The sequence below is a fragment of the Meriones unguiculatus genome, chromosome 14 (genome assembly GCF_030254825.1).
Source record: "Meriones unguiculatus strain TT.TT164.6M chromosome 14, Bangor_MerUng_6.1, whole genome shotgun sequence".
In the NCBI taxonomy this organism is placed as follows: Eukaryota; Metazoa; Chordata; class Mammalia; order Rodentia; family Muridae; genus Meriones; species Meriones unguiculatus.
In genome coordinates this window covers 23927360-23949458 of record NC_083361.1, presented here as the reverse complement: position 1 = coordinate 23949458, position 22099 = coordinate 23927360, and the positions used below count along the sequence as shown (strand labels likewise).

Genomic DNA, 22099 nt, shown 5'->3' with positions numbered 1-22099 from the left:
GATGGGGAGGACCCAACAAGATGGTTCAGGCAGAAGGGCAGATGAGGAAGACACTGGAATCCTGAGGCCGAGCCCGGAACTCTGCCTGGAAAAGCACTTGCCACACTCAAAGCTAGGATCCCATTGACACTACTGCTCCAGCTCTTAGCATCAGACCTTTGGACTGGGCTGTCTCACATGCATGACGTAACAAGACCCCAAGTGATGTGGATGGATGACTGGAAAAGGCAGAGAGAGATGACCTGGGTGAGGAATTAGGTCCCAGATGACTTTAGGCTCCAGGACGATAAGTAGCAGCTGCTGACAGTTTTCTGGAAACTTTGTGCTTTTTGCCATATCAGGAGCTAGTGTAGGAGTCCCGACTGTCTGTGGTGTCTCCCATGGTCTATCAAGCTCTTCAGTGTAATTATTGAAAATAAGGCTCCCCACAAGTCATACTGCCGTTTGGCAGATCACAGAAGCTAACTGGGGTAGAAGAGTTGCAAGAGCTTCAGAATGGTCCGGACACCGTGTTCTCAGTGGACCGAGGGCAGCCAGCTGAGCAAGCCAGGGAAGGGGAGATGGATAGCTCCCTACACACACATGAGAAGTTCACAGAGCCTTGAGCACGGAAGCCCTGTCTTTAAGGGATGCTATGGCTTGCAAAGGCTTATTTCTTTTGCTATACTGCCTCCTTTCCTGAGCCACTTTGCCAAGTCAATGTCCCTCCACATTTTGAACAAGATGGTTAGGTGGATGAACAGGAGAAAATACAGCTGGAGAATGTTATTTAAAATCAAATTCACGATTATGACTACCCCCTCCTTTTTTGGGGGGGTGTCTGTGTGTGGCGTGCATGGTGCATGCATGTTTTTGCGTGTGCGGCACATACATCTGTGTGAGCAATCCATTGCTATTCCACTCTACTTATAAGGTCGGGTCTCTCAATCGCCCAGAGCTCACTGACACAGCTAGTCTTAACAGCCAGCTTGCTCTGGGGCTGGGCCCACAGGAGGGCAGCCGCATCCACTCCGCCTTTACAGGGCTTCCGATCCTTTCAGGGCAAACTCTTCAACCACTGACCATCTACTCAGTCTCACAACTTTTTTTCTAACATGTCCTCTTTTATACTCATTTTTCTAATTACATTTCCTAATCCTTCAGGTCGTGCGAAAGGGGTCAGGGAAGGAAGGTGACAATCCCAGCACCCCAATCTGTCCTCTGCCTGGCTTGTGCTGTATGGAGGGACCAAGCTTATGTGGCTGAACCACTGCAGCTGAAGTTTGCAGGCTCCTTTGGCTGCTCCAGGAGCCCATGAGAGTAACTCCCTGGGCAGTCTCAGGAAGCCTGGATGCCAAGCCAAGGCCCTGATACTAGTTAAAATTCTAGTCCCAGTAGAACTGGGACTCTGCCTTCAGCCTACAAGCTCTTGGTGAGACATTCAGGATCCTCTTTGTCCTATGAGGATAACTCCACCCCACCTAACCTACGCAGGTTCCCACAAGGCTAAACGGGACAAGAGCTGAAGGCTGGTCTGCAAGCGGGGGTGCCCTACATCTCCCTCCAGGCTGACCCACATGTGTCTTCAACGAGTGACAAGGCCGACAGGGCACAGCTCTGAGACAAGACGACCACGCACCAGCCTGCCAATCACTCTGCACAGCCCAAGAAGCGGGGTTCAGGTCCGTCCCGCCCCATGCTGCAACTCCGCTGCACCAGCGGGGAGGCACTCCCCCACTGCTCACAGTCACTGGCTAGAGCACCCAGAAGCAAACAGGCAAGGGAAGAGGGAGAGAGCCAGCCAGCAGGACGGACCAGAGCGCAGCGTGGGGGAACACGGGCGGCAGGCCATCCCTGCCTGGGCCCAGGAGGGCCCACCGGCGCTGACCTGGCAGGCGGGAAAGGTCAAGTAGTGGTGTAGTAACTGGCCCACGGCGAAATTTCGCACGCTGGCCAGCTTGGACTGGTGCCGCTGCAGCCGGGTGAGCAGCAGCGAAAGGTCTTCTAGCTGCGGGCGTGTAGACACACCGGGAGGGAGTCAGCCACCGCGAGGCACACCGCTGTAATTACACTCTTCACCCCGTGCCAGGACAACACTGATGTGACAAAGCACTGGCTCTGTCACTAGGGCAAATAAAGGCACCGCCAGTCTAGGGCACAAGAAGCTGTTCTCTCGGAAGCCACCAGCTCAGCTTCACCCGGAAGGCTAAGTGCTTTGAAGGGAGCGTTAACCAATCACAGTGAAGGCCAGGGAAGAGGTGCTAAAGGAGAGAGCAGGTAGCTGGAATATACTTCTGGCAAAATCTAAAGAGAGGACCAGCCCAGCAGTCCACTCCACTTTCCTCAACCTTTGGAGGGCTTGCTACAGACCCTGAGGGGGCCACTGGGCCTGTCTCCTCACCACCAACACGGGGTTGAAAGCTGCCCTTGGGCTGGAATTGCTTGGCTCTGACGGACGAAATACTGCGGGATAGGGTTTTGTATGCTACAGCGTGTCGATCATCTGGAGAGGGAAGGGAGGGGCCGCCTACCGATTTTCCATGTAAGCTGGGAGCGCTGACCGTGTGGGTCATGTAGCCCATGGAAGGCATGGAACGCCGGTCCACATGAGAGGAGTTCTGTAACAGGAGAGGAGAAGCCAGACTGAGACCAGGCAAGGAGACCTCAGCCACTCACTGCCCGGCCTGCCACCAGGTGCCCATCTACCTATCTGAGCTGTAGGAGCCTGGTCTCCAAAATGGACACACCACCTTCCTCACTGGGTAAAGCACAGCAAATTGAAAGGTCCCTGGAGAGTTAAACCTCAGCTGGGTCATGATAGACAAGCGACCTGACTGAACAACAACACCTTTTCCGGCCTTGTAGGCTGCCAGGAATCTACTGAGTGACCCTATCTCTCAATGCCGGACCCCAGCCACCCAGCACAAGTTCCCAGGCCTCACCTTGATTGCATGGCCCCGGGCCTTCCTAGGAGACCCCCCCAGAGAGATGTCCACACTCCTCCTCTGGTCGAGTGGCTTCACTGTTACCCTTTCTGCTGGTGTATGTGGCCGCCGGGGTGGGAAGGGCCTGGGAGGCCCCGGAGGAGGAATGTCGGAAGGAGATGGAGGCACGGAGATGGAGCGGGGCACCTCCAGCAGGCTTCGGCTGCGGCCCTGCTCAGTGAACTCTGGAGAGCCAGCTCCAATGGGTGCTGTGGGGCTGCCATGGCGGAACTGCTGCCTCTGCTGCCACTCATACAGCTGCCATACGGTGCCATCTCTGTGGGCCCGGCGCTCCTCACTGGACATCTTCAGGTGGCTGGCTCGGTCCTGTGCGTACTTGTAATCGCTGGGCAGGTTCCGGGGAGGGGGCGAAGAGCTCCCAGAAGGATGTCTAGTGTTCTTGGGAAGGGTCTGGTAGTGTTCCGGGAAGGACAGGGGCTGGCTGGCACCCTGGCGAGGAAGGGTCTGATCTAAGGGCAAGCTGAGAAAGAGAGATACAGGTCAGGCCATCGCAAAAGGCAGCACAGCTAAGGAAGCCCACAAGGTCATCTTGCTGGGGGGGGGGACTATGAGGACCCCCAAAGAGTGACTGAACCAGACACCCAGGGCTTCTCACTGCAGAAGCCCCAAGAGGCAGTTTTCTCAACCCCAATGGAGCACTATGGGGATCCCCTGCCCATCACTCCTGGTGGGGTGTGATTAAATTGCCTCTCCTCTTACCAGCTGCCAATGACAAGCAAAGGGTGTGGGTCTGGGATGGCCTCCCAGTTCTGAGGGTGAGAGGACCCCCTTCTGCCTGAGAGCCTAGCACCAACCCTCGAACCTCACAAAGAAAATGGCTGGAATGGGGGGAGGGGATATTTTTTTTACTACCCTTCTAACCCAGACAGGTTCTTTCCCTCCTCCAGACAACCCTGAGAGCCTCCTAATATGATTCTTGTACTTGATCATCTAATCTGATCACTCCAGTGTGCCCAAAGCCTCCTCAGCTCCCTTTAAATTCTTGGCCTGGTACTCACGGCTTTCTAATTTCTGACTACAGCCTACCCTGAGGCGCTGCTGTTTTCTTGGTGCTCCTTCCAGGGCTGAGACCAGGCTAGGGCAGGTGAGTGGCCCAGGGTCAATGGCCTAGTGCAAGTGATGGAAGAACACCCTCACTGCCCAGCCCTATGAGCACCCTGCATTTGTTGTCCACCAGGGAGCACCCCACTTCAGGAACTTCTCACTGTGCAAAAAGCAAAAGTAGGGTGCAGCCTGCTTGGATTTGAATCTGAACTCTATCATACACTGGTTATGTGACCATGGGAGGCTTACTGATGGCTCTGAGCCTCAGTTTCCCTACCTGTATGTGAGGTAGTATTGCTGCCTCATCCAGGGATTCTGAGAACTAATGAGGTCAGTAAGGGAAAACGCATCCTCCATGGCTGAGAGCTCTTCACCAGCATCTGCTTCCTCTGGTCTTCATTACACTTCACTTCTTCTCTCTATATCCATGCTCCCCAAGCTCTATTTATCCAAATCTTGCTCATTCTCCGGGACAATGGCCCACATTTCTCCCACGGGGCCACAGCCTGCATTTAACTGTTGTTTCAGGGTGCAACTTTTCCAAGGTCCTGAGCTGACATGACTTTTCATATTTCCGTGACATCTGTTCCCCAGCCAAGCTGAACAGTCTTAAAGAACAAAAATCTGTCTCACATTCCATGGCCTAAGACAGTCCTGATGCAACAACCAGCCTGTCAAGAAGCAGACATAACTAAAAGGCCCTACCACCAGTTATTCTATTTCCTGAGACAGAAGAAAAAAAGTCAACAAGGGACAGAATATGGAATTTTTTTTTTTTTTTACAGATTAAAACCCAAGTGAGGTGTGGTGGCAAACACGACCTATAATCCCAACAATAGGGAGGCAGAGGTAGGAGAGGAACAGAAGTTCAAGATCATCCTCAGCTACATAGTAGGTTCTAGGCCATCCAAGGATACAGGAAACCTTGTCTAAAAATAGTCTAGGGTTGGAGAGATGCTCAGCAGTGAGACTATTTGCTGCTTTTCCAGAGGATCCGGGTTCAATTCGCAGCAGCCACAAATGGCTCAGAACTAGCTGTAAGTCTGGTTCTAGGAGATCTAACTCTCTCCTCTGACTTCCATGAGCACCGGGCATGCACGGTGATGCACAGACATACGTGCCGGCAAAATATTCATAACACAAATTTAAAAAGCTGTTAAAGTTTATGGCCAGTGAGATGGCTTAGTAGCTAAAAGTGCTTGCCAAACAGGCCTGACAATCCAAAGTAAATCCACAGAACCCACAGTGGCAGGAGAGAACTGACTCTCAAAAATTGTCTTCTGACTGCTGTGTGTGCATTGCCGACACCCATATATCTGCCATGTGCCTGGTCCCCCCCCCCACATACACATTCATTTTTTGTTGTCTTTTTAGTCTAATCTGCAAGGTAGTGTGGCATTGTATAGAGAATAGGCTCCGGGTTTACAGAAGCCTGAATTCAAATCCTGACTTGAACCCACTTGAACATTCTCACTTCTATGTGGGATGCAGACCTGGACATGGCAGAAATAAAGAGGGAGGAGATGTTGGTCAGCACGTGCAAGGTTTCAGCTGGACCAAGTGGGCGGGTATCAGAGCCTCACTGTACAGCACGGCGACCACAGTTAGTAATAATATATACCTCAAAGCTGCCCACAGGAGAGGCTGGTTACTCTCACCACGGTCGCACACAAAAAGGGCGTGTGGGTGAGGTGATGAGTATTAATTAGCTTGTTTCAACAACTTCACAATGTATGCATATGCCAAAATGTCCCATCTACTCCATCAATATATAATTATTACCTTTTCAGATGTATGTGTATGCGTGTGTGTACAAATGTGTTGGAATGTGCATACCCATGTTATGTGTGTGTGTAGGCCAGAGAAGGCCATCAAGTACCCTGCTCTAACACTTTCTGCCTGTTCCCTTGAGAAAGTGTCTCTCACTGGCCTAGAACTTCGTGTTCTGGCTAAGCTATCTGGCCAGTGAGTGCCTAGACCCATGAGCCTGCCCCCTGCCCCCTACCCCTGGGGCTGCCTGGCACGGGCGAAATACCTGGCTTTTATGTGGGTGCTGGAGACCTGAACTCGGGTTCTCGCGCCTGCACAGGAAACGCTCTGGCCAACTGCCATCTCTCTCTCTAGCACCATATTTATTACTTTTGGCTAAAAGTAAAAGCTAAAGAGATGCCTCAGCACTGGCTGCTCTTGCAAAGGACCTGGGTTCAATTCTCACACCCACATGGCGGCTCACAACCACTGTAACTCCAGGATAGAGTTCCAGGAACTCTACCTCTTTTTTCTGACTTCTGCAGACAGCAGGAACACACGGAACACATACAGGCAGAACAGTCATACACATAAAATAAAATAAATCTTTAAAGTCTTAAACACAGGGCTAGGGAGAGAGTTCAGTTGCTAAGAGTTACTGCCCAGCATGCACAAAGCCCTGGGTTCAAATCCCAGCACAGTGTAAACAGACTAGAAGCCAGTCTGGGATCAAGACCCTATCTAAAATATAGTTTTAAAACATAGACTCCTCGGCCCCACTAGACCTATGAATAATCACTTCTGGGCAGAGTGCATTCACCCTGTTTAAACAGGCCACTGAGGTTGAAAAATGATATTTTAATGGCCTATTAAATCACTTGTAACTATCTGAGCTCAGGTCTGTCTTTTCTCTCCAAGTCTCCCTTCCCTTCATGTACAAGGTGGACAATAAGACCCTCTGACTAGACTGCTGTGAAGACTAGAAATAGGTGCCATCAGATATGGTAGCTTCCCTCTAATAGGTTCTTTTCATTCAGCTGAGGTAATTTTAAGATCTCTTCACCCAAAACCTGTCCAGCATGCAAATGTGCCTTCTTGCCGCTAGGTGGCAGAGATTTTTCATTTTCCCAAAGCCTGTGTCTGAAGTGCTGCAGCCCCCAAATCTTTAGAGATGGTGGCTGGAGCAGAAACCAGGAATGGAGCTTCCCCTGAAGGCCAGGGCTTTGAAGCCATTGTTCATTCTGCCTGAAGCAAAACTTGAAGTATGCAAAGTATGTCCCGCCAAGCTCCTTCTGTCTATCTCTATAGCCTATACACAGCACAGCCAGGAACCCCCCAGCCTCTCCCAGCCCCCAACCCCCACTTTTAACACCCACTTCCATTCCCAGGCAGTGCCCCGAATCCTGGGCCCATCCACAGTCCATGCTTTCCCCATCTGGGGGGGACCTCAGATATTAGTATAATGGTGGCCACTGGCTCCTGCAGCCCAACTATAATAATTAACTGGCTGATGGAGAGAGGGCCATGACAGGTCCCAGGAGCACGTGGGTGCTCTCCTGCTCTCCTCTGACAAAAGATACGTGTCCAACCTGGCCTTATGCAGTCGGCTATCAGGAACCTGTGGCTCTAAGAACAGAAAAGTTAAACTGGATATCCTGAGAAAGAGGTTCCAGATACAGTCCGTGTGGAAGCATAAGACTAACTTCTGTGACCACTCATGTTCGCTGCAGAAATTCCTCACCCGAGCTTCCACACCAATCACCCGGGCCTTTCGTTTCCTATTGTGTTCCCTCAAGTCAGCTTCTAATCTCTGGCTCCACCCTACTATTTTATAAGTACACTTCACCTTAAAGACTGGGTGTGGGTGGAGAGGGAGGGCTATAGAATTTCCAAAACATGCTCTCAGAACATGCTCGGACTCTAAGGGTATGTGAGACTCTTGCTAACCCCATTCCAACAGAGTCAAACGATAGAGGTAAGTGAGAAACAGTTCCTCAGTGGGGACCAAAGCATTCTAAACAGTCTTCCTCCCCAAACCACCGCGTGCTGTGTCCAGTGACAATGAGGTCAGCATCATCTTACTGTATTCTCAAATGGAAAACGGAGGAAGTTCCTTCATTAGGCAGCCAGGTCCTTTTGCCATTTAGTATAGGAAATTATCATAAGACATATAGGTGAGTGTGTATGAGTTTGTGTTTGTGTGTGTAACAGACTGGACTAGAATTTTCAGCCACCCTCTGGTGATTACAGACATGTGCCAAGGGGTCTAGCCACACAAATCTTTAAGGACTACTGGACGCAGCCCCTTTAAGCTGGGGTGCAACCTTGGGGACTGAAGTGCATTCCTATCTACACTCTGCTTCTGGAACTCACTTCAGGGCTGACCACCATGACTCGCCTCTGATCCCACTAAGATCGGCTTCCACCACTGGGCTCTGCAGTGGCTTCCAAGGCCAGTGACCTACTCTTTACAGACAGATGACCCCGCCCTTTAAGTAAGCATGGCTCCACCTCACTCACATACATCCTGACCAACGCCAGCACCATCAGCCCTCAGGGACACTTGTCTCTCACCCCTCCCTGCCACCCCTGTGCCTCCTTCAGGCCAAGCCATCGTGTGTGGTAGGGTAAGGGAGGTCTGTGGGCTGTCAGAAAGGCCTATGGAGACATTTCATCAAGTTAGAATCTCAGTTGTCTGACTTTTGGCAAGTTCTTTTTCCCACAGAAGGTTCTCACTGGCCAGGCGTCACTGGTCAAGTGGCTCCTTCGCACCTACAGTCTACAGCCTTCAGACTTAAACTCTGAAAGTAGCTCAGGCTCTGTGTGGTGTGCACATCTTTTACCACAGCGCTTGGGAGGCAGAGACAGGTAGAGGTCTGTGAGTTCCAGGTCAGCCTGGTCTACATAGTGAGCTCCAGACCAACCAGAGCTACGTAGGGAGGCCCTGTCTGGAGGAAAAAAAAAAAAAGAGAAAGAAAGAAAGAAAGAAAGAAAGAAAGAAAGAAAGAGAGAGAGAGAGAGAGAGAGAGAGAGAGAGAGAGAGAGAGAGAAAGAAAGAAAGAAAGAAAGAAAGAAAGAAAGAAAGAAAGAAAGAAAAGGGTCTAAAGAGATGGCTTGGCTGTTAAGAGCACTTGCTGCTCCTGCAGAGGACTCAGGTTTGGTTCCCAGCATGGTACTGTTTGTAACTCCAGTGTAAGGGGAACCAATGCCCTCTTCTGACCTCTGTGGGCACCGGCCACATATCTGGTACATAGACATTTATGCATGCAAAACACCCATACATACATACATACATACATATATATATATATATATATATATATATATATATATATATATTCCCCCCCCCTAAATGAGCCTGTACCCACTGACAGGCCAAGTGTCCACAGTGCCAGGGCTCCTCCTGGACTCCTCCAGGCATTTGGGAGGGTGACAGCTGGGTCGCAGTGTTCTCAAGAGTCTACGGGACAGCAGTGTAAAGTCAATCATTTACTGACACTGCTGGACATTACTGTGTCCGCTTGGTGGACAGGGACCCACAGACCAAACTTCAAACTCCAGCCTTGCCACCAGCTTGTATGTCCTAGGCAGGCTGCTTCCCTTCTCCAAGCCCGTTTCTCTGGTTTGTAAGTTACAGCTATCACCCCTCCTTGGAGGGCTGTTAAGAATATTCACATAGTGGTAGAGAGGTTAATTAGCTGAGCAGGTCCTGGGGAAAGGGTAGCAGCTAATCCCCGATCCCACCCCCATTATCATGTTCATTAGTGGCACCTCAACACCACGACTGACCTCCTGCCATCCCCCTTCTGACTCTTTGTCCAGTGCTCTGCCTGGGCCAGGCTGGTCTTCCTCTGGCTGTGTTTCTCCAGGTTGGCCCTTGGAGGAATAGTCCGTTGGTACCCACTAGTCCCATTCTGTTCTCCTGGGCCATAAGGTAGCACCCCGTTCTTCTCAGCCCGCTGTGGTTGTGCTTGCTGGCCTCGGGGCCCACCGGGTAGATCCACAAACATGGCATCCTCCTCAGGTGTCAAGTACGGGGACCTGGTCTTGCTCCTGTCCCGTCTGCCCTCGTGTGGGTCCTTTTGAGAACGGAAGCGCTCCTCCTCCTGCTCCCTCCTGCTGAAGCCAAAGGAGTCTTCATAGCCTCGATGAGGACACTCTCTTGAGTGCCCAGGTCCCATGTGGCCACATTCTTGACAGGCATCAGTATGGTTGGCTTGTGGCATGGCCTGCCGCTCCACCTTGTCCACGTCCCTGTAACGGCAGAAGCACATCCAGCCTGCAACCCCCACCTACCCACCCACCCACCCAAGGCTCCCGGGTAACACTCCATACTCACCTCTGGTTACCCTGCTCCCTACCCCATGCTCAGTCCTTTCTACTGCTGTGGGAACCTGCCTTAAATACCGCCTCTTCCAGAAAGCCACCCTCGACACTCTGCCTCAATGTAAGAGAGGGCTGCACCCCGACACTGTCACCACACTGAAACTGCCACTCCAAAGCTGGACACTTTAGCTTCTGCCACCTCTCCACTCGTGGCCCTCACCCCCACCCAAAAACCTGGCAACTGTGAGAAGAGGTAACAGTGACAGCTAAAGGTGTGAGCTAAGGCTCTGTGACAGTGGGCAGGGCTCTTCTGTCAAGGCCTGCCACACTGAAGGCCTCCTAGGGACGTCTCCTAACCTAGTTTTATCTGTAGCCCCATCACTCAATACGGAACAATGGAGTTAGAGGAAATCACTCCAGTAAAGATGGAGAAATGAAGAGGAGTTCAGGTGGGGCACAGTCTAGCTACGCTCCAGGGTGAAAAGGCCCTGCCCTTCAGACACACAGCTTCTATAATGGCTTAGCCAGGACTGTCTCCACTCTGATCTGGGAGCATACAACAAAACACTGCTGTAGTTATACCCTGTTGATCAGAGAGCCCTGTGACCACCCAGAGCCTCAGCTCTCTGGGATGAGTACAAATTCAAGCTAGTCTAGGGGACAAGAAAATGCAATTCCCAGCACCCAAGGCTGCTTCTTGTGTGCAGAAGCCTCAAGTTATGCAGGAATAAAGTTTCTCTGTCCTTCTCTACCTTTTTGTTTGTTTGTTCCTCTGTGGCCCTGGCTGTCCAGGGTGGCCTTGAACTTAGAGATCTATCTGCCTCTGCCTCTGAGGCGCTGGGATTAAAGGCGTATGACATTGGCTTCTCTGGTTTTTTTTATTATTTATTTATTTGCCTACTTATTTTGTGTGCGTTTGTGTGCAGCATGTGTCATGGCGCATGTGTGGAGGTGAGAGCAGAGAGTGCAACAGCCGCTTCTCTCCTTTCACTGTGTAGCTCGTATAGCTCCTGGAGATAAAATCCATGTCAGCCATGGTGGTGAGTGCTTTCACCTGCTGGGCCATCTTGCCAGCTCTATGCCTCCTTTTTTTTTTTTTTTTTTTTTGTTTTGAAACAGAGTCTTAAGGCGTCTGGGCTAGCCTCAAACTTGCTATGTACCTGCGGACTGCCTTGAACTCTTGATCTTCTTCCTTTACACCAGATAACACCACACCTGGTGTGTGTCTCATTTCACTCACATCTGAGAAATATCTCACCTCCCCTGCCTATCCTGTCCACTGTCTGCCTGACAACATTTCTCCCCTCATTTGGACTCACCCTTCCCCACTTTGGGTCCACATGGCTTGGGTGCTGCTGACATTAGTATTTCCTGTTCTATTATGTTTCCAAAGTCTCAGTGACTGATTCAAGGGGGAGACAAGGGGCCAGTTAGTCAGTCCTTGGACCCTGGCTTAAACTCATGCTGGCCCGTATAAGGTCTTGTTTGAAACAAATGCCAAGAGCAAGAAACAAATGGGAAGAAGATGGACAGAGGCAGAATTCTGAGCTCTCACATGCAGACAGACCCCAGACCAGATTCGGCACTTCTCTTCCTGATTGCAACTCCATAAACGCCCTTTCCCAGGTACATGGGAGACAAGAGTTTATGTTATTTACCCTGCAGAGGCTGTCACACCTCACTAAAATGAAGAACTGAGATAGTGATCCGAGGGACCTTCCACTCCTACCCAGTGGGTCTCTAAGCCCTGGTAGCAGGAAAACACTCAGGAACCTATGCTTAAAAAAGCAATTCTTGGGCTGGGAACCTGCCAACGACACCAACAACCCAAGTTCCATCCCCAGAACACACATGGTGGAGGAGAATCAACTCCAGAAAACTGTCTGACAACCACCACATGCACACCTGCACATATACATACACAAACATACACACACACAAAATAAACATTACAGTCTCACTGTAAGCTCAGAGATAAGAAATTCTGCTCCACAGGACACTTGAGCAGTCTGACCTCCCTACTGTTCCTTCCTCTGTGTCAGTGGAGCCCATCAGCGGCCTTCGAGTTGCCCACCTGGGCCTTTGTCCTCATCACTGTGTCTCATCCTTCCAGGCTGTGCTCTATAGCTGCCTCTGAGCTGAGGAAAACCCAGCTGCCTTCTGGGTCATCCCTGATAGAGTCACAGTTGTTCTATGCTTTGATGTGCACCCACAATGCTAAGCGCTCACTCCAGCTTGGAAACCCAAAGAGCTGTATCTATTTTTGGGGGTGGTGGTGGGGTTTAGGAGTCTCATAAATCCCAGGCTATCCTCAAACTCTTATGTAGCTGAGGAAGGCTTGCTTCTACCTCCCAGGTTCTGGGATGACAGATCTGGTTTATGCTATGGTAGGGCTTGAACCCATGATTTACACCTTCTAGACAAGCATTCTACCAACTGGGCTTTATCTCCAGTCTCCAAGTAGATGTCTCTTATTATGTACACCACAAAGATAAGCAGTCAGACAAACATGCCACTATCATGTATGTGTTAGAACTGAAGGAGATGCGGCTAACGCCACAACCATGGAGTTTGCTGTCTCTTCTCATTTTAGAGCTAATTTTATAACAGTAAATTTTTTATAGTGTGTTTTTATAGTGCGAGTACAAAGGAGGATACGCCCTCCCACATGTGCAAATACTTCCTGGAAAGCAATTTGACGGGGATGATTGCTTCTTATATTTGATGAATACCAAAATTTCCTGCAGAATAAACATCTGGGGAGCGGCTGAAAGAACAGTGCTCACTGTGTGGCACTCCTCTCTCCCTGGGACTTTGGGGTCACAAAGCTCCTTATCCTTACATGGCTTCCAGGCCTTAAAGAGACACCTTTATACCCAAATGTTCAGTCTGTGGCTGCAGGTCGGAAAGCAACGTTTCCTGCTGCTCCCTGACCTCAGCACCTAACAATTCACTAGATTAGGGGCGTTAAAGTAAGCAAGCAAACAAACAAAAACCATTTTCTCCCTGCCTCCCTAAATTCCCAGCAATACTACATGACTTCTCAAATCAGAAGACCTGCCACAAAAGAAATTTGCATGGATCAATTTAGCACAAGGGCAGGAATGGGTGAAGCATGGCCTTGCTGCCGATGGCCTCATTCAGAGGGCTGGCCACCAGGGCACAGGCGTCAAGAGCTAAGATAAAGGTATGAACCCTTCCGGGCAGGCGGCAGCTGGACAACTGAGCCCTGATCCCCAATCTCAGAAGTAGGTGAGTCCAAAGGGAGGACCCACCCTGGACACCATCTATAGCTTTGTACAGAAGACTGAAGTACCTGAAGGCTGGCAGGCAGATTCCTTCACTCGGGTTCGTGCACAGCACTGAGGAAGGAGCCACTGAGAGCAGTGGGGGTGAGTCACTTCCCGCTTTCCTCTCTGGGTTAAACAGAGCAGCTCCCACCCCCGCTGAGAATCTCTCATCCCCTCTTCAACTGGCTCTGCCTTACCAGAATTAGCCACGGAGGACCTGACTGTGCTAAGGACACTACTTCACTGCCTTCAGCTGCTCTCCCCAGTAAGTCACAAAATACACACAACCACCCAGCTGTCCCTTACATCAGGGTGGCATGTGACAAGCTCCCTTCTGAAGACATTTGGGTTGAAAACTCCACAGGATCTCTGCCAGGGTCATATGCTTTCTTAAGGACGATGCTACCTTTGCCACATATGCAAGATCCTACTGTGTGCCAGGGAAATGACAAGAACCGTTCCTCACCCCTGTGACAGCACTGCACAGCTGCGACACGCCTAGAGAGGCTGAGGATGCTCACATATGGAGCTACTTACGACAGTGTCTCCAGTGGAAAGGAGGGACAGTGACAAAGGGGTGCTGACTGCACTCACTGCTTGTAAGACAGAACCTGAGCAAAGCACACGCCCCTTCCTGTTAACCACACAAACCTGCAGGCTGGAGCTAGTGTCACTTTCATGAAGCTCAAGAGAGGTAAGCCATCTTGCCTCAGATCCTGCCCCAGCGACACACACAGGGCTCCTGCCCTACCAGCTCTAACTCTAAGAATTGCAGATTTTGGGGATCAAATTCAGGTCAGGCTTGCTCAGCAAGCTCTTATACTCTCCAGGTCACCCATCAGCCCCGTATATGCTTTTCCTTGGGTGTGTGCACCTGACTTCCTTGTACTCATGAGTTCTTACCTCCACAGCCCTACAGAGGCCTTTCCTGATGATGTGAACAGAAGTGGCCGCTTCCCACCCTCCGGTCCTCCCCTTTCCATCACCCCATCTTACAGCCTCTAGGCTTTGGTCATGGTGTGTCTTCTCCCCTCTCCCCAACTCCCCAGTGCACGATGCATTAGATGCTACCTCTCATACTCACCACTATGATTTCAGTACCATTAACTGTTTGACCCACAATATGCCTGCCATGAATATTTGCAGAATAAAACACGAAGGGATGAAGATTGCATAGTTTCAAGCCCAGGTACGTGGGGCACACAGAATGGGCGGGGCAAGAGATAGATCTGTGGGGACCAGACATGCACATCAGCTTCAAAAGCCTTGTCAAGGGATTGGAGAGATGGCTTGGCAGTTAAGAGCACTGCTGCTCTTCCAAAGGACCAATTCCCAGCACACACATGGCAGCTCACAACCGCCTGTAATTCCAGTTCCAGGGGATCTGACACCCTCAACACAGGCAGAACACCAATGTAAATAAAAAACAATGAATCGCTTAAAAAAAAAAAAACATAAAAAAAAAAAAAAAGCCCTGTCAAGGAAACTGGATTTAACTCCAGAGGTGACTAGGGTTCCTTCAGTCCCAAGATAGGACTGGAAGCAAGGCCTAGAAACCAGGAAGACTTGAGGTGTCTCTGATAGGCCCTCACCTGACTGTTTTGTGAGCTGCAAACGCAAATGGGCCTCCTCACTCAATGCTCTCTCTGGATTTCTGGGAAAAACAAAGTGTCCTTAGTCAAGCTGGGAAGATGCTGAAAATCAGAGATGCAGCCAAGGAGGTGCAGGAAAGAATTCCCTGGGAGAAGGCTAGAGGAAGAGGGAAGGCTTCGGGGAGCTGGGGCTGAGCTACACACACTGCGAGGAGATACACTGGCAACAAAGAGAGTGCGATTTGCTCAAACACTCACAGTTAAAACTAGAAGGATGCACAGAGAAAAAAAGGGGGGGCATTGGGAGGTGGCGGCGGCGATGATGTCACCATGCCAGGAGCTACAGAAGCCAGCATGTCTGACAGGAGTGCTGACTGCATCTCAGCCTCCTCACTAAGAAACCACATTTACTCACTGGAAGGGTCTTATGAACTGTGAGGAACTGACGTGTGAAAAGCATAAGTAATTCGCACACAGTGACATAGGGGCAGCTGGAATCTGAACCCACATCTGGAAGATTTCAGAGACCAAGCTCTGGGAGGAGCTGTTCAAGACAACAGGAATGGAGGGTAGGGTAGAGGGGGTGGGTCCTAAGAACTTGAACTCGGGTTGTCAGGAGGGGAGGTAAGTGCCTCAGCCCGCTGAACTATCTTGCCAGCCTCCTGCCAAGTCTATCTGAGCAGTTCACACATAGGAAGCTTTCACAGCTGTTCTGGAATCTGAACCCACATCTGAAAGATTTCAGAGACTAAGCTCTGGGAGCAAGTGTTCAAGACAACAGGAATGAAGGGTCAGGGTAGACAGGGTAGTTTAGAGAGATGGCTCAGAAGTTAAGGCACTGGCTGCTCTTCCAGAGGACAATGCCTAACATCCACAAGGCAGCTCACAACTGAAACTCCAGCTCCAGGAATCCTCTTCTAACCTCTAGTGGGTACCAGGCACACAGAGACATACATACAAAACATCCATACACACAAAACAAAATAAAAACTAAAAAGATAATGCTAGAGCAGAAGGTGAGGGGTGCATCAGCCAGCCTGAGTGATGGTTACTGGTGTTCTGTTACTCATCCCAAAAAGCTATTTCCAGGTTCGCAGCCTGAAGCCCTCACCCTTCTCATGGAAACAAGCCTTACTTCTGCTTTCAGTTCCTGTGGCCCAATGGCATCAGCACGTGCCTTCTTCAGACACCTTGGATGGTGGAGAGCCTCAGTGTGGTTGGGGTCAGCTTGTCTCACCAGGACATGTCAGCACTTCCTGGGCAAGTGTTGTAGCACAGGCTGGAGCGACCATGTTAACTGCTTGTCCCTCGAGATCTATACCAAGTGATGCTGTGTAACCTTGCCTCTAAATTATCCCTGATTAGCCAATAAGAAATGTCTACACCTGGGTTGGGCAGAAGAGAGGTAGGTAGAGCTAAGGCTCGAGGGCTTGGAGGACACAAGGATCATGAGAGAGAGGTACAGGAAAAAGAAGAAAGCAGAGTCGCCATGGATTATTGTGACCAAGAAACACCTGGCTGGGAGGAGCTTGCTCTGAGGATTGGCAGGATAGAGAGAAGAAGCACATATTAAAAGCATGAGCAAGTACTTATGGGAATGATGGATGGGGGTGTATGCCAGATAAGAATAATTAAGGCAAATGACGTGGGATGTGGGGCTGGGAGATAACAAGGTAGCCTGTGGGGTTTACATGTGCCTAGCCCCAGCGTTTAAGGCATATTAAAAACCTAACACGTGTCCATGTACATTTATTTATATAATAGTAGGTTAAATAATAACTGCTATAATAATTATATGTATTAACAGTAAATATTAATAACCATTCTACAACAGGCAAGACCCTCCAGACTGTGCTGCTGGGCTTCAAACAGGATGGCCAGAGTCTGCGGCTGCTACAGGCCCCTCACCATCAGATCCAGCTGTTCCTGGGACCTCCCCAAGGAGCCCTAGACTGACTCCAGCTCAGAGCCTGAGAGGATGACAGTCTGAGCCCCAAACCAGCTGTTCTAGAGCCAGGTGTATCTTGAACTCTTCAGGGTCATGAAGCAGTAAATCCCCATCCCTCAGAGTCACCTGCAAGCAGCAATAGTGATAGCTGCCACCATTCCTAATGGAAGTATACCACAGGAGATGTAGGTGAGAACCACTGCACAACCACTAACAGGGAGGGAGGGCATCAGTGGGTCACCACACTGGAGGAGCGGCAAGATTCTGTCCTGACCAACAAAACCTTGTAACTGGACATCCTGTTCCAGAAAACCAGACCAGTCATTGAGTCCTATCTGATGAGCATTTCGACTCCCAGGTTGTTAAGGGGAACTGGCGTCATGTCTTAATTCTCAATTAGAAGGCAAGAATTTTTTTCTAATTTTTGAAAGGGAAGGAAACTTGCAAATATGATAGAATTTTAAGAGTTTGTTAGGAGCAAAATAGGCCTAATTATCAGAGAAAACACTTATGACCTTAAAATGCAAAGATTACGACCTTAAAATGCAAAGACCCCTTCCCAACCTGATAGCTGAAATTCTTCCGGCAGGAATAGAGCTGTGCAAATCGTGGCTAGTGAGTTCATCCTCACAAGTTCTGGGCACAGGGCACTTTCAGTCACAGAACTCTCCTGAACTGGCCTATAGTGCTCCCTGCTTGTCTTTACTCACTACTGGGAACACAAGCATTAACATAACCAGATTCTGCTGAGCCCAGGGGCTCATGCCTCTGATACTGCACTTTGAAGGCTGAGGCAGGAGGACTACTGTGAGTTCAAAGCAGCCTGGTTTACAAAGTAAGATGCTGTGTTTAAAATAATAATAATAATAATAACCTGACTATTTACACAGCAGATCAGTAAAACACCAAAGACTGATAAGGGTGAAGTGAAGAAGACATATGAGCCAACACTCACAAGCAAACACACCGTGTGCTCCAGGGACACTTTGGTGGGATTACATAAAATAAAAAGGGGTCAATATTTGACCTAGCAATCTGAGGAACTCATGTGTGAAGAGCTGGTGGAGGAGTTCTGATATAGGACAACTTATAAAAGCAGCACTGGAAAATGTGCTTCAGAACTAGCCACAGCTTTGCACGTGTCTGAATACCCAGCACAGCCCCATGGTGGACAGCACCTGGCGGATGCCACACCAGTGGCCAATTAAACAGTCACCACGGTTTGGATGAGGTTTTCATCCCCAAAAGTTCACAGGTTGATTGACGTCTGGTCTCAAATGTGGTGGGGTTAAGAGATGGACCTGAGGGCCAGGTCGAGGCAATCAGGTCACTACAGACGCTACAGTAACTTTTGATACTGGTCTCCTCTTACAGGAGCTCCCATGTCACTTGCCTTGGATACAGTTCAAATGGAGTGTGTGTGTGTGTATGTGTGTGTGTGTCCAAGGTAGATTCCAAACCATGCTGTTTAGACTTCATCCTCCGTACTGTGGGGTGAGTAAACCTCTTTTCTTTATATATTACCCAGACTTAGGTATTTTGTTAACTGGTATTAAATAATATGGATGTTCTTGTTTATGCTTTAAAATGGCAAAGGGGCCAGTGACCTGGCCCAGCAGGTAAGGTGCTTGCTACCAGCATTGACAACCTGAGTCCATTAGCTGGGACACGAAGGAAAGAACAGATTTCCAAAAGTTGCCCTCTGATCTCCACAGTGGTGCCATGGCATAAATACACACACACACACACACACACACACACACACACACACACAAAGTAAAATAAAATAAAAATTTAAAGGTAAGAAAGAAACCTGTATCTATCTGTATACATCTCCAGTAACAGAAAGTTATTTTAAGGGATATCAATTAACCTAACAGAGGTTACCCTCGAAACGTGATTTGGCATATCTCTGTCCCTTCTACCACAAATAAGAAAGCTGAGAACATATATCTGGCAGGTTCCATGGCAGTGTCTCCTAAGCGGCCATGGCCATTAGTTGCTGTCTAGAAGAGCTTCTAGCCTGGCAAGTGACATGTGCTAGCATGTATACATTCTTCCCCTAGAAGCACTTGTTCTAGAATGGACTTGAGAGAGATGGACATCCTGACCACAGCATGAATGGTGGAACTACAGCCCTAGGGAATTTTTCTAGCTCCCACTGTTGGTATCTACATCACGACTGACCTCTTCAGTGACGATCGAGACAGCACCTGTGCGGCCTGGTTCATGGCCCTGACCCAGGCGTTCATGTCCTCCAGAGTGTCAGCACTGAAGTAGTAGGTCCTCATGCCCGAGTGCTCAGCCTGTGAGCCCAGGGTGGTGGTACTGTAGATGAGCGCCCTCATCCCTGTGTGCACAGCCTGTAGGCAAGAGAACAGACAGGTTAGCACACATTCTCTCTGGGAGCAAGAATAAGGGAGTACTCTGGCTGTGTTCCCCCTTCCAGATGAAGCCCCATGGTCAGCCAGTTTGTCTCCACATGTGAAAAATGTCACACCCTAGATGCCACTCTCTTAGTATTGCCCGACCCAGAGACCAACATGGCTCAGTTTGCTGCACTTCCACTGGCATGAAACATGAGGTATGCCTAAAGAAGCAGCTGCTGTCTTTTCACAGGACACCATGGAACTGGGCAGAGCTGACCAACATCTGACTGGGAATTCTGGGAAGCCTAAAAAGAGGCCCAGATGACTCCTGATCAGTGATGGATAGTTCCTGGTGGGAAGCAACATCAGAATGCTGTGCCCGAGAAGACAGGGGTCTTCTTCCTAACCTTGCAGTGACAACCTCACCCAATCTACACAGGAAGATGATGCAGAAAAGGGAAGATTATAAAAGCACACACACACACACCCCAGTGGCTCCTGGGTATGGCCACAATTTTAGTCTCTTTTTAATCCCAACAGCCTGGAGAGGTAGAGACAGGCCTATTTTGCAGATGAGGCAAATGAATCTGAGCGACTCGGTAGCTCCCACACACCACATCTGGGAACAGGCTCTTAGAGCACCCAGCATCACCGGGCACTGCTCATTTTACAAACTTCGTGCAAAAAGGAACCTTTCCTATTTTGTTCACCACTACATACCCAGGCTTAGTATCTGCCATATGCTTAGTGCTCACTATTTGTTGAATAAATGAATGTGAGTGAAGGGTTGGAACCTTGGTCTGACTTCCAGCCCAGGCTTCTCTGTGTAAAGCTCACGGTAAAACTGAAGGTAATTCTATACTGCGCATCTCGAATAAAAGGCAGGCCCCACCAATGACCAGTCAGAGGAAACAGTTACAAGCTCGAGAATGGCCTTCAGCATTTACTCCACCTCCCCACACAGGACAGCCAAGTCCACAATACATATTAACTATGGACCCATTTCTCCCATTAATATGTCTGAGTCTACCCAATCCAGGGCCTAGAGACTAGGCAAACTTAGCCTGCACCCAAGGTCCCCAAAGAGGCAGAAGAAACTGCATATCCCCACTCTGAGTGTCTCAGGTGTCCTTTTGGTGCCCTCTGTTTCAGCAAGCAGGAGCTATGGCAACAAGAACAAGAAGAGACCTGTGTAGGCTTCACAGGTACCAGGAGAAATCCTTAGACAGGTTCCCTGGACGATGGGCCCAAGTTCTCTGCATCTTTCGCCATCCTTCTCTACCCCACACAGAGCATTCTGAGGCAATCACTCGCCCACCAAACACAAATGCGGGGGGTGTCCAGTGCGGCCTTTCATAAGAGCCAGTCCCTGTGCTGCAAGCATCCTCAGAGGCAGCTTTGTCCAGCAGCCTGGGGCACAGTTCCAGCATGCGGGGACAGTTCTGCACAGTCTGTGCAGCCGCCACAGTCATGCACGAGCACAAAAAACCCTGCTCACCAGCTACGCTACCAGCAGGCTTGTGCTCAGCTGCTCACCTGAAGACCAGGCTCCCAGCTGCACTCTGCCTGTGCTGAGGCAATCAGGCGTTCTGACTGTAAAGGTAAGAAAGACACAAGTTCCTCTGTCATCTAGCCCAGTGACCTATTGACCTAAACCCAAAGTGCTTTGTGCCTCAGGAAGTATCCACAGTCCAGTGAGAAGTCTGGGACATGGACCCTTCCTCTCTGTTCTAGGCTCCTGAGCTAGCACAAAGTTACCTACTGGTAACTTTGCATAACTACACACAAAGGAAACTAAGATGAGAGTAAGAACGCATCTACCTCAACAATAAGCCGCCCAGAATATGCCAGTGCTAATACAACACTAAGAAGGAAGCCCAGATCCTCCCCCCTCAAGCCCCAACATCAAATTTCAGGACAGCAAGAAGCTGCATGGGTACCAAAGGAACATCTAAAGGCCACCAACTGACTGACATAGTCTTCAGTTCACCATCAGCTGAGTGTTTACAGCATGGAAGCTCTGCACTAGAAGGCTGAGGGGCAGCCTTTTACAAGGCCACAACCCCTCAGAACCACGTCTAAGAACACGCCTATGGATGAGATGAGGACTGCATTGTAATACGCGCTATCAGGAGGTTCAGCAGTTGCAAAGATGGCTCAGTGGGTTTCACATGTGTTCCCTGGCATGAGGACCTGGGTTTGAATCCCCAGGACTCACAGAAAGCCAGGTAGATCCGCTGGGCTTGCTAAGCATCACCCTAGCCAAAATGGTAAACTTCTGGCTCGGCGAGACCCTATCTCAAGGCAATAAGGACGCCTGTGTATGTACACGCATACTTACAGCAACCATCTAAGACACATGCACACACGCGCACACACACACACACACACACACACACACACACACACACACACACAATTTGGGATGCTGTGAAGACTCAGACTCATCTGAGAATGGACATTCAAGCTGCCTTCCTCCTGAAAGGCAACTCCTGGATAGGAGAAAAAGACACTCAGTCCCCAAAAAGCACAAGCTCTCAGTGTACACCCTCACAGATGAAGCCAACATGGCTGGCATGAGAGGAGAGGAGAGGCTGGCACATGGTTAGGCTATGATGCTACCAGGGCTAGGTCCTCTGGGCCCTGCAGGTCATAGTAGGGGTTTGTGTCCAACTAAAGATCAATGAGAAGCCACTGAGGAAGCCAAACTGGGGCTGCAAAGGATGTGATGAGATCTGGGAAAGACCACTGGCTGAAGAACAGAAGGGAAGAGCAAGGACATAAAAAGATGCTTCCT

General features: G+C 49.8%; 1 protein-coding gene across 13 annotated transcripts in view; it reads right to left on the bottom strand.

Moving 5' to 3' along the window:
* The window catches only part of Plekha7 (pleckstrin homology domain containing A7), a 189368-nt gene that overhangs the window by 32003 nt on the left and 135266 nt on the right, over positions 1-22099 (bottom strand). For 8 of the 13 annotated variants that reach the window (XR_009585475.1, XM_060366977.1, XM_060366978.1 and 5 more), the window contains 5 exons: positions 19121-19296; positions 9567-10031; positions 2922-3444; positions 2511-2597; positions 1868-1987 (listed from right to left, as the gene is read on the bottom strand). Coding sequence is in view for 12 of the 13 variants with exons in the window: in XM_060366977.1 (XP_060222960.1) it covers positions 1868-1987; positions 2511-2597; positions 2922-3444; positions 9567-10031; positions 19121-19296 (1371 nt within the window). In the remaining variant the exon portion in view is untranslated. The remainder of the gene's footprint in view (positions 1-1867; positions 1988-2510; positions 2598-2921; positions 3445-9566; positions 10032-19120; positions 19297-22099) is intronic. The other 5 variants (XM_060366980.1, XM_060366982.1, XM_021647380.2 and 2 more) reach the window with 1 other exon arrangement.